The sequence below is a fragment of the Coregonus clupeaformis genome, chromosome 16 (assembly GCF_020615455.1).
Source record: "Coregonus clupeaformis isolate EN_2021a chromosome 16, ASM2061545v1, whole genome shotgun sequence".
In the NCBI taxonomy this organism is placed as follows: Eukaryota; Metazoa; Chordata; class Actinopteri; order Salmoniformes; family Salmonidae; genus Coregonus; species Coregonus clupeaformis.
Genome location: NC_059207.1, coordinates 4,858,047 through 4,870,557, shown reverse-complemented (window position 1 = coordinate 4,870,557; position 12,511 = coordinate 4,858,047). Strand labels below are relative to the sequence as shown.

Below are 12,511 nucleotides of genomic sequence, written 5' to 3'. Positions count from 1 at the left end.
TAGATGAAAGACAAAATGCAGATATCTTTTTGTTGCGCTACAGAAATCTATTGTAAGGTTCTGTATTTGTTTTCTTAGTTCACCTTGTGTTCTTGTATGTGGCCCTGTTTCTTTGTATTCTTGAACGTAGCCCTGTCTTTCATTTTTGTTCATTGATTTCACCTGTGTTAGTTACTCACCTGGTCTCATCAGCTCCTTACTTAGTTCTTTATGTTTGTGCCTTGTGAGGTATTGTTCGTTTTGACTCTACTAAGCCTTTTCCTAGCTCGTTTGTGAGAACCAGTTATAGTCTCCAGTCCTAGTTTTGTTTCACCTTCCTGTTTGCCTACCTGTGTATGACCATTGCCCGCCTGTGACCACGATTCCTGCCTTCTGTGAAGGCGTAATAAACACCTGCCGCGCTCTGCGCATGAATCTACACCTTTTTCTTCTTGAGTATTCATTACATCTATTAGGACTAGTAAAGGCCCAGGGCACTACCTTTGTAAGAGAGATATATAGATATATTCCGATTTTACAGGGGGTGTTGCAGCATCCTCAGCACCCCTACTTCCCGAAGATATGATTGAGAGATAAGAACATTATATGTACACTATGGATACATACTTGTTCTCATATCAGTTCATAGTGTTCATCTATCTATACCTCACACATTGTGCAGAACTCTAGTCTAGAGCCTGGAGTATTGGTTATGGTCAGGTATTTGTAGTCTGGCGGTATGGATGGAAAGAGATGTGAGAGAGAGAGAGATCCAAGTCAGTCTTCCTGTGGCGCAGGTTGCTCGTCTTCAGCAGTGAGAGTGAATGAGAGGACTTCACCTCAGTGGAAAATAACTAGTTCTATCAGTGTCACCACTATCATACACACAAATAATTAAACAAACAATATTTTTTATTAATTATTTCCCCTTCAAGATACAGTACAATACATTACAAGTATTATGAGTTTGGTAAAAAAGAGCCCCAGTTTTGTTGCAGTTTGCATCCTAAATCTTTAGAGATAATATGCCCAGGGCTATGTCATCTTTAATTTCAAAAAGTGGTCAAATATTGGGAATCAATTCTAAATAGTAGCTTTAAATATATATATATATATATATATGCGCTTGTAATGCCAGGGTAGTGGGTTCGATCCCCGGGACCACCCATACACAAAAATCTATGCACGCATGACTGTAAGTCGCTTTGGATAAAAGCGTCTGCTAAATGGCATATTATTATTATTATTATTATATATATTCTGTCAAGACTATGATAGGCCCAGTGATGTTCACTTCAGCAGGTCTCACTCAACACTGAGCTGCTCCTTCCTGTCACTCACATAATGACAGAATGGTGGCGGAGGGGATGGCTGCCCGTTTTACGGGCTCCTAAACAATTGTGCTATTTTGTGTGTTTTTTCGCATTGTTCGTAATTTATTTTGTACATAATGTTGCTGCTACCGTCTCTTATGTATGGTTACAGGAAGGCCAAAAAGATCATCAAGGACATCAACCACCCGAGCCACTGCCTGTTCACCCCGCCATCATCCAGAAGGCGAGGTCAGTACAGGTGCATCAAAGCTGGGAACGAGAGACTGAAAACAGCTTCTATCTTGAGGCCATCAGACTGTTAAATAGCCATCACCAGCACATTAGAGGCTGTTGCTGCCTATTGAAATCACTGGCCACTTTAAGAAATGGAACACTAGTCACTTTCATAATGTTTACATATCTTGCATTACTCATCTCATATGTATATACTATATTCTATAATATTCTACTGTTTCTTAGTCCATGCCGCTCTGTCATTGCTCATCCATATATGTAAATATTCTTCATTCCATTCCTTACTTAGATTGTGTGTATTGAGTATATGTTGTGAAATTGTTAGATATTACTTGTTAGATATTACTGCACTGTCGGAGCTAGAAGCACAAGCATTTCGCTACACCCGCAATAACATCTGCTAAACACGTGTATGCGACAAATACAATTTAAATTTGATTTGATTTGTGACTGAAAAGAGCTTCTGGACATCAGAACAGCGATTACTCACCTCGAACTGGACAAAGATTTTTTCTTTAAAGAGTCTGTCGCGAAGGATATACTGTTTCTCCCGGACCAGGCCCAAATCCCTGTCATTCGCATGAAGAAAAGACAGAGATATTGTGAGAATTCGTCGGCGAGTGGGTAACCCGCCTCTACCATCCGTTCTATTGGCCAACGTATCACTGGAGAATAAACTGGATGAGCTCCATTCGAGACTATCTCACCAACAGGACACTAAAAACGGTAATATCTTATGTTTCACTGAGTCGTGGATGAATGACGACACGGATAATATACAGTTGGCTGGGTTTTCTGTGCATCGGCAGGACAGAACAGCTACGTCCGTTAAGACGAGGGGTGGTGGTGTGTGTCTATTTGTCAATAACAGCTGGTGCGCAATATCTAATATTGAGGAAGTCTCGAGGTATTGCTCGCCTGAGGTAGAGTACCTCATGATAAGCTGTAGACCACACTATCCACCAAGAGAGTTTTCATCTATATTTTTCGTAGCCATCTATTTACCACCACAAACGGATGCTGTCACTAAGATCGCACTAAACAAGCTGTATAAGGCCATAAGCAAACAAGAAAATGCTAATCCAGAAGCGGCGCTCCTAGTGGCCGGGGACTTGCAGCCAAACTTAAATCCGTTTTACCTCATTTCTACCAGCATGTCACATGTGCAACCAGAGGAAAAAACACTCTAGACAACCTTTGCTCCACACACAGAGACGCATACAAAGCTCTCACTCGCCCTCCATTTGGCAAATCTGACCATAATTATATCCTCCTGATTCCTGCTTACAAGCAAAAGCTAAAGCAGGAAGTACCAGTGACTCGCTCAATACGGAAGTGGTCAGATGATGCGGATGCTACGCTACAGGACTGTTTTGCTTGCACATACTGGAATATGTTCCGGGATTCATGCAATGGCATTGAGGAGTATACCAAAGTCACCGGCTTCATCAATAAGTGCATCAACGACGTCCCTCCCACAGTGACCGTGCGTACATATCCCAACCAGAAGCCATTGTCACGACTTCCGCCGAGGCTGCCTCCCCTCCTTGTTCGGGCAGGTTTCGGTGTTCGTCGTCACCGGCTTACTAGCTACTGCCGATCGCATTCTCATCACTCCACTTTTCATGTCTTGTCTTATCAATCACACACACCTGGTATTCATTCCCCTAATTAGTATGTGTATAAGTGTTCCCTCTGTTCCCCTTGTCTTTGTGAGTGATTGTTTCATTGTGAGAGCGAGTAGCTCGACTCTTCCATTTGTTATTGCCAAGGTGGAATATTTCCCTTGTGATAGTTTCGTTTTGATGCTTGGTGCGTTTATTTATGTAAATGGTATAAACTCTGGACTTCAGTGTTTTACCTCCTGCGCCTGACTCCTTCATTCACACCTCATCACAGAGTCACTCACCCGCTGAATGGAGTCAGCAGGAGAAGACCGCATGCCTGGAGTTGTGGCAAGGGTCCAGGAGCACTCCTCGATGCTGGCTAGCTTGGGGGAAGTGATGGATCGGGTTCTTCAGGAAGTACAACGCCTGGAGAGGAGAGGACCCGATCTATCGAGACCACCTGGTCAACCGGATCCAGCCACATACACCCCAGCCCCTGGAGGGATCCAGATATCCAGGCCACCGGCGTTTGATGGGACGGCAGCGCAATGTAAGGGATTTCTGCTCCAACTAGAGTTGTATTTCTCCAGCATCAGGCCGGCGCCACTGGAGCGGGAGAAGGTATCCGTCCTCGTTTCCTGCCTTTGTGGGAGAGCCCTGGAGTGGGCCAACGCGGTGTGGAACGAGGGAGGTGCCGCGTTGGAGGACTACGGGGAGTTTGCTCGCCTCTTTCGGGCCTTTTTCGATCACCCGCCTGAGGGTCGAGAGGCGGGCGACCGACTGGTCCATCTGAGGCAGGGGATGAGGACCGCACAGGACTACGCGCTTGAGTTCCGGACGCTGGCAGCGGGGTCCGGGTGGAACGAGCGGGCCCTGATCGACAATTTCCAGTGCCACCTAAGGGAGGACGTCCGACTGGAGCTAGCCTGCCGTGATGCCATGCTATCGTTCTCTCAACTGGTGGACATGGCCATCCGGCTGGACAATCTGCTAGTAGCCAGAGGATGTCCTGGTAGGTGTCTGCCCGTTCCCACTCCGGATGACACTGACCCCGAGCAGATGGAGCTGGGGGGAGCCTATGGAAACATACGTCACCGAGTCCCTGCGGCAGGGGTATATATGTCCCTCCACTTCACCTACTTCCTCGAGTTTCTTCTTTGTGAAGAAGAAAGATGATGGTTTACGCCCGTGCATTGTTTATCGACCACTGAATAAGGTGACGGTACGATTTAGTTATCCTCTTCCCCTCATTCCTTCAGTGATTGAGTCAATGCATGGGGCCTGTTTTTTCACCAAGTTAGACCTCAGGAGTGCGTATTCGGGAAGGGGAAGAGTGGAAAACAGCATTCAGCACAACATCGGGGCATTATGAATACATGGTGATGCCCTACGGTTTGATGAATGCACCATTCGTTTTCCAGTCCTTTGTGAATGAGGTGTTTTGGGACATGCTTGGTCGCGGTGTGGTGGTCTACATCGATGACATCCTGGTGTATTCCTCTACGCTCGCCGAGCATGTGTCCCTAGTTCGCAAGGTAATGGTCCGACTGCTGGAAAATGATCTTTATGCCAAGGCAGAGAAGTGTGAGTTTTTCCAGCAGTCAATCTACTTCCTCGGATATCGCATTACTACCACAGGTGTGGAGATGGAGGGAGATCGCATTTCAACAGTGCGTCATTGGCCGATTCCAACCACAGTGAAGGAGGTGCAGCACTTCCTTGGCTTTGCCAACTACTATCGGAAGTTTATTCTGGGCTTTGGCAAGGTTGCAGCTCCCATTACCTCCTTGTTGAAGGGTGGGCCGTCCCAGCTCCGCTGGTCTGCTGAGGCTGATTTGGCCTTAAGTAGATTGCGGGGTCTGTTCACCTCCGCCCCGGTACTGGCTCACCCCGATCCATCACTACCGTAGTGGAGGTGGATGCGTCCGAGGTAGGGATAGGCGCTGTCTTATCCCAACACTCAGGCACACCACCCAAGCTCCGCCCCTGTGCCTTCTTTTCGAACAAGCTCAGCTCGGCGGAGCAGAACTACGGCATTGGTGATCAGGAGCTGCTGACTGTTGTCCGAGCTTTGACGGTGTGGAGGCATTGGCTCGAAGGGGCGAAACACCCTTTCCTCGTGTGGACAGACCAACGTAACCTGGAGTACATTCGGGCAGCGAGGAGGCTGAATCCTCACCAGGCCAGGTGAGTTTGTGTTTTGGGTTACCAACCGGTCCTGGCACCGTGGCACCAGAGCCAAACCGAGGCTCCTGCGGTGGATGACTGGTTTCGGCGCGCGGAGGAGACTTGGGACGCTGCCCACGTTCGCCTCCAGCGTGCCGTGCGTCGTCAGAAGGCGAATGCTGACCGCCACCGCAGGGAGGCCCCAGTTTTCGTACCGGGGGATCAGGTCTGGCTCTCGACCCGGAATCTACCCTCCGCCTGCCCTGCCGGAAGCTGAGTCCGCGGTTTGTGGGGCTGTTTAGTCCTGAGGAGGATAAAGGTTACAGACAGGTTGTTACTCCCCCCTGATTACCGTATTAACCCCTTGTTTCATGTGTCTCTCCTCAGGCCGGTGGTAGCTGGTCCGCTCCAGGAGTCTGAGGTGCAGGAGGTTCCTCCACCTCCTCTGGACATCGAGGGGGCCCCGGTGTAGTCGGTCCGTTCCATACTGGATTCGAGGCGTCGGGTGGGGGGCCTTCAGTATCTCGTGTAGTGGGAGGGGTACGGTCTGGAGGAACAGTGCTGGGTCCCAAGGAGGGACATCCTCGATCCCTCCCTGTTGAGGGATTTCCACCGTCGCCATCTGACTCGCCCTGCTCCGCGTCCTCCTGGCCGTCCCTGAGGCCGGGGTCGGCGCACTGCTGGAGCCGCGCGTCAAGGGTGGGGTACTGTCACGACTTCCGCCGAGGCTGCCTCCCCTCCTTGTTCGGGCAGGTTTCGGCGTTCGTCGTCACCGGCTTACTAGCTACTGCCGATCCCATTCTCATCACTCCACTTGTCATGTCTTGTCTTGTCAATCACACACACCTGGTGCTCATTCCCCTAATTAGTATGTGTATAAGTGTTCCCTCTGTTCCCCTTGTGTTTGTGAGTGATTGTTTCATTGTAAGAGCGAGTAGCTCGGTTGAGCTACTCTTCCATTTGTTATTGCCAAGGTGGAATATTTCCCTTGTGATAGTTTCGTTTTGACGCTTGGTGCATTTTATTTATGTAAACGGAATAAACACTGGACTTCGGTGTTTTACCTCCTACACCTGACTCCTTCATTCACACCTCATCACAGCCATGGATTACAGGCAACATCCGCACCGAGCTAAAGGCTAGAGCTGCTGCTTTCAAGGAGCGGGACACAAATCCGAACACATAAGAAATCCAGCTATGCCCTCAGATCAACCATCAAACAGGCAAAGCTTCAATACAGGACTAAGATTGAATCCTCCTACACTGGCTCTGATGCTCATCGGATGTGGCAGGGACTTGCAAACTATTACGGACTACAAAGGGGAACCCAGCCGCAAGCTGCCCAGTGACGCGAGCCAACCAGATGGGCTAAATGCTTTTTATGCTCGCGATTATTCGCAAATGGAAGAAACACAAAAGACTGTCAATCTCTCTCGGCCTGGGGCTCCATGCAAGATCTCACCTCGTGGAGTTGCAATGATCATGAGAACGGTGAGGAATCAGCCCAGAACTACACGGGAGGATCTTGTCAATGATCTCAAGGCAGCTGGGACCATAGTCACCAAGAAAACAATTGGTAACACACTACGCCGTGAAGGACTGAAATCCTGCAGCGCCCGCAAGGTCCCCCTGCTCAAGAAAGCACATATACAGGGCCGTCTGAAGTTTGCCAATGAACATCTGAATGATTCAGAGGAGAACTGGGTAAAAGTGTTGTGGTCAGATGAGACCAAAATCGAGCTCTTTGGCATCAACTCAACTCGCCGTGTTTGGAGGAGGAGGAATGCCGCCTATGACCCCAAGAAGACCATCCCCACCGTCAAACATGGAGGTGGAAACATTATGCTTTGGGGGTGTTTTTCTGCTAAGGGGACAGGACAACTTCACCGCATCAAAGGGACGATGGACGGGGCCATGTACCGTCAAATCTTGGGTGAGAACCTCCATCCCTCAGCCAGGGCATTGAAAATGGGTCGTGGATGGGTATTCCAGCATGACAATGACCCAAAACACACGGCCAAGGCAACAAAGGAGTGGCTCAAGAAGAAGCACATTAAGGTCCTGGAGTGGCCTAGCAAGTCTCCAGACCTTAATCCCATAGAAAATATGTGGAGGGAGCTGAAGGTTCGAGTTGCCAAACGTCAGCCTCGAAACCTTAATGACTTGGAGAAGATCTGCAAAGTGGAGTGGAAAAAAATCCCTCCTGAGATGTGTGCAAACCTGGTGGCCAACTACAAGAAACGTCTGACCTCTGTGATTGCCAACAAGGGTTTTGCCACCAAGTACTAAGTCATGTTTTGCAGAGGGGTCAAATACTTATATACCTCATTAAAATGCAAATCAATTTATAACATTTTTGACATAAGTTTTTCTGGATTTTGTTGTTGTTATTCTGTCTTTCACTGTTCAAATAAACCTACCATTAAAATGATAGACTGATCATGTCTTTGTCAGTGGGCAAACGTACAAAATCAGCAGGGGATCAAAGAGGCGAGCTGTCACGCTCTGGCTCCGGGACTTTGTATGTTGAGCCAGGGTGTGTTCGTTTCGTTGTGTTCTGTTTGGTTGGGTTGTCTATTTGGTTGTGTTTCCTTGTTTGGTCAAATGACTCCCAATCGGAGGTAACTAGTGTCAGCTGTCGGCTCGTTATCTCTGATTGGGAGCCATATTTAAACTGTGTGTTTTCACCTTGTGGTTGTGGGTTTTTGTTCCTGTACAGTCATTGTCACTGTGGACATTACGATCGTCATTTGTTTTGTGGTTTTCGTGTTAGGCTTTAATTAAATAAAGTCATGTTCGCTCAACGCGCTGCGCTTTGGTCTACTCATTCGTCAGACGATCGTGACAGAAAAACCCACCATCAAAGGACCAAGCAGCGTGTCCAGGAATCGGCAGCCTGGATGTGGGAGCAGCGTCGGAGGGACGAGAGGCACCCCCAAGAAATTTTTAGGGGGGGGCACAGGGCATGGACGACGGGGCTGACGGAGGCAGAGAAGGGGCGAATTCAAAAGGCCACCAGGTTACGGGGGCTACTGGTCAAAGTAGGGAAAGGAGATGTAGAGGCACGGCGAGTGGTACTGGGGTGTATTACCAGTCCGGTCCGGCCCATTCCAGTTCCCGGGGTAGAGCCAGTGGTGTGTGTCCCCAGTACGGTCCGGCCTGTTACGACCCCTCGCACCAAATGGACGGTGCGCGTCGCCAGCCCAGCCCGGCCTGTTCCTGCTCCACGCACAAAACCTACGGTGTGCGTCGCCAGCCCAGCCCGGCCTGTTCCTGCTCTACGCACAAAGCCTACGGGGTGCGTCGCCAGCCCAGCCCGGCCTGTTCCTGCTCCACGCACTAAGTTAATGGTGCGCGTCGCCAGCCCAGCCCGGCCTGTCCCTGCTCTACGCACTAAGCCTACGGTGTGCGTCGTCAGCCCAGCCCAGCCGGTCCCTGCTCCACGCACCAGGCCCACGGTGTGCGTCGTCAGCCCAGCCCAGCCGGTCCCTGCTCCACGCACCAGGCCCACGGTGTGCGTCGTCAGCCCAGCTCGTCCTGTCCCTGCTTCACGCACCAGGCCCACGGTGTGCGTCGTCAGCCCAGCCCAGCCGGTCCCTGCTCCATGCACCAGGCCCACGGTGTGCGTCGTCAGCCCAGCCCAGCCGGTCCCTGCTCCACGCACCAGGCCCACGGTGTGCGTCGTCAGCCCAGCTCGGCCTGTCCCTGCTCCACGCACCAGGCCCACGGTGTGCGTCGTCAGCCCAGCCCAGCCGGTCCCTGCTCCACGCACCAGGTCCACGGTGTGCGTCGCCAGCCCAGCCCGGCCCGTTCCTGCTACTCGCACCAAGCCAAGGGTGCGAGTCGTCAGCCTGGGTCAGCTCGTCCCTGCTACTCGCACCAAGCCAAGGGTGCGAGCCGTCAGCCTGATCCAGCCCACTCCTGCTACTCGCACCAAGCCAGGGATGCGAGTCGTCAGCCTGGTGAGGCCCGTTCCGGCTCCACGCATCAAGCCTAGGGTGCGTATCATCAGCCAGGTCCGGTCCGTTCCTGCCTCACGCGCCAAGCCAGGGGTGCGCGTCGTCAGTCCAGATCCTACCAGCTGGGTCAGATCGGACCGGGGGCGCTACGGGGGGATTGAAGAAGGGTGGTGGTCAAGCCCGGAGCCGGAGCCGCCTCCGAGGAGTAATGCCCACCCAGCCCTCCCCTGTTTGGGGTTTTTGAGGCGCGGTCGCAGTCCGCGCCTTTAGGGGGGGGTACTGTCACGCTCTGGCTCCGGGACTTTGTATGTTGAGCCAGGGTGTGTTCGTTTCGTTGTGTTCTGTTTGGTTGGGTTGTCTATTTGGTTGTGTTTCCTTGTTTGGTCAAATGACTCCCAATCGGAGGTAACGAGTGTCAGCTGTCGGCTCGTTATCTCTGATTGGGAGCCATATTTAAACTGTGTGTTTTCACCTTGTGGTTGTGGGTTTTTGTTCCTGTACAGTCATTGTCACTGTGGACTTTACGATCGTCATTTGTTTTGTGGTTTTCGTGTTAGGCTTTAATTAAATAAAGTCATGTTCGCTCAACGCGCTGCGCTTTGGTCTACTCATTCGTCAGACGATCGTGACACGAGCGAACTCCCTGTAGTCCTCCAACGCGGCTCCACCTTCGTTCCCCACCGCGTTGGCCCACTCCAGGGCTTTCCCACAGAGGCAGGAAACGAGGATGGACACCTTCTCCCGCTCCGATGGCGCCAGCCTGATGCTGGTGAAGTAAAGCTCCAATTGGCGGAGGAATCCCTGGCACAGCGCCGCCATCCAATCAAATACCCGTGGTCGGGATATCTGGAGATCTCCGGGTGCTGGGTTGTAGTTGGCAAATCTTTTTTCCCTCACTGTATGACATGATTATTCTTCAGATCCCCATTGACCATTCCCCACATTCTTATGTTAGAAATATTGTTCCAGTATTCACTTTTTAATGTGTTTACAGTTTCGGCGGGAAGACTGTCTATGTAGACAAAGCACATTCCTTTGTAGATTTTGGAGAGGGAGATTTCTCTGGATCTCCTCTCCTTTAATTTATGACAGGGTGTGAGCTGTCAACCCGGCCCAGTTCCCTCCTCCCCTCTTCTGTGGGTGAGAGGTCTGGTTACTGTCATCCATTGCCAAGCTGATATGACCCATTCGGATCCTCACAGGACAGTCATGACAGTCCCCCTCTGGTATCACACAGTGTTTCAACAGTGGGAGTCATCGGGTCAGTGGCAGGACTGACGCCGTTAGTTTCATTGTAAGGGGTTTCAGTCCCCTTCAAAGCGGAAAATGTATCATCGGAAACAGAGCACTCTCTGAACGTTGATACTTTTTTTCCTGAGACGGCCGCAGTGTTTGCGGAAGTGTCTGAAGGACAGGAGAAGTGCATCTGAGCTACAGAATCACATGACTCCAAGGAGGAGGGAAGTTGCTCACTCACAGAGACCAGGCTCAAAATCATGAAAATAATGGTCTATCAGGTTTACTGATTGAATGTAACGAGATATCGTATTATCTCCTTGAGTCAGTGTGATGAGTGTGGTGAAAGGAGTCAGGCGCAGGAGGGTAATCACCGAATACAGAGTTTATTATTTCGTTGACAGACAAATGCGCTCCAATAGGAGGAGACATACACCCTCACGTCCTTAGCCAAGGTAGGCCACCAGTACTTTCTGCTCAAGCAGCGCACTGTACGACCGATACCTGGGTGACCAGAGGAGGGTGACATGTGTGCCCAGAAGATCAGACGATCACGGATAAGAGCAGGCACGTACCGCAGCCCAGCTGGACACTGCGGTGGAGATGGATCTGTGCATAATGCCCGCTCTATATCTGCGTCCATTGCCCATTCTACCGGCGCCACAATGCAGGATGCCAGGAGTATGGGGGTGTTGTCTCTGGGCCCCTCCTCTGTGTCATTCAGCCGGGACAGTGCGTCTACCGACACTCATCTGTCCACCTCGTGAGAGCCCTTTGCGGCCATGAGAAGGTGGGGTTGTGGAGTGCTAGCCAAGGGATACCTAATACCACAGGGAAAGCAGGAGATTCAATCATCGAAAAAATAACCTGCTCAAAATGAGTCTCCTGGGTGATCATGGTGACTGGTATAGTGACTTCCTTCACAAACCCGAACCCTAATGGTCGACTATCGAGTGCTCTGATGGGGAGTGGAATTGAGAGGGGAACCAATGAAATGCCTTGCAGGCGTGCGAATGCCCTGTCCATAAAGTTCCCAGCTGCGCCTGAATCGACTAGCACCTTACACTGGGGAACTACCATGTGATCAGGAAAGTGGATAGGTAGGGTACAGTGCGCAACAGAGGAATCTGAACAAGTGTGGGTGTTCGATACCTGGGGTGATGCGTGAGTGCCCTGCCTGCCACCTCCAGGCCCAAAAGAACATTGACTATGACGTTTGGTGTATTGTCCCTTCATGCCACCAGAGTGGCACTGTTTTTGTCCGCTCTCTCGGCCGGCGGCTCCACCCAGCTCCATCGGCTCGGGATCCGAGTCGTCTGGGGTGGAAACGGGCAGACCCCTACCAGGACGTTCTCTGGCTGCTAGCAGGTTGTCCAAATGAATGGCCATGTCCACCAGTTTATCGAAGGACAGATGGCACCGGAAATGGTCGATCAGGGCCCGCTCGTTCAACCCGGACCCCGCTGCCAGCGTCCGAAACTCCAATGCGAAGTCCTGCATGGTCCTCGTCCCCTGCCTCAGGTGGACCAGCCGCTCACCCGCCTCTCGACCCTCGGGCGGGTGGTCGAAGACCGCCCGAAAGAGGCGAGCGAACTCCCTGAAGTCCTCCAACGCGGCTCCACCTTCGTTCCCCACCGCGTTGGCCCACTCCAGGGCTTTCCCACAGAGGCAGGAAACGAGGATGGACACCTTCTCCCGCTCCGATGGCGCCAGCCTGATGCTGGTGAAGTAAAGCTCCAATTGGAGGAGGAATCCCTGGCACAGCGCCGCCATCCCATCAAATACCCGTGGTCGGGATATCTGGATCCCTCCGGGTGCTGGGTTGTAGGTGGCTGGTTCCGGTTGGCCAGCTGGTCTCGACAGATCGGGTCCTCTCCTCTCCAGACGATGGATGACCTGAAGCTGGCCAGCATCGTGAAATGCTCCTGGACCCGTGCCACGACTCCAGGCATGCGCACTTGTCCCGCTGAATCCATAGCGGGTGGGTGATTCTGTG

The 12,511-nt window shown here is 51.5% G+C and overlaps 1 gene segment (V, D, J or C); it reads left to right on the top strand.

The window, feature by feature from the left end:
* LOC121572599 overlaps positions 1 to 11,301 on the top strand; it is a 30,663-nt gene extending 19,362 nt beyond the window's left edge. The window contains 1 exon segment of the V gene segment in view: positions 11,240 to 11,301. Coding sequence covers positions 11,240 to 11,301 — 62 coding nt within the window.
* The last annotated feature ends 1,210 nt before the right edge of the window (positions 11,302 to 12,511 follow it).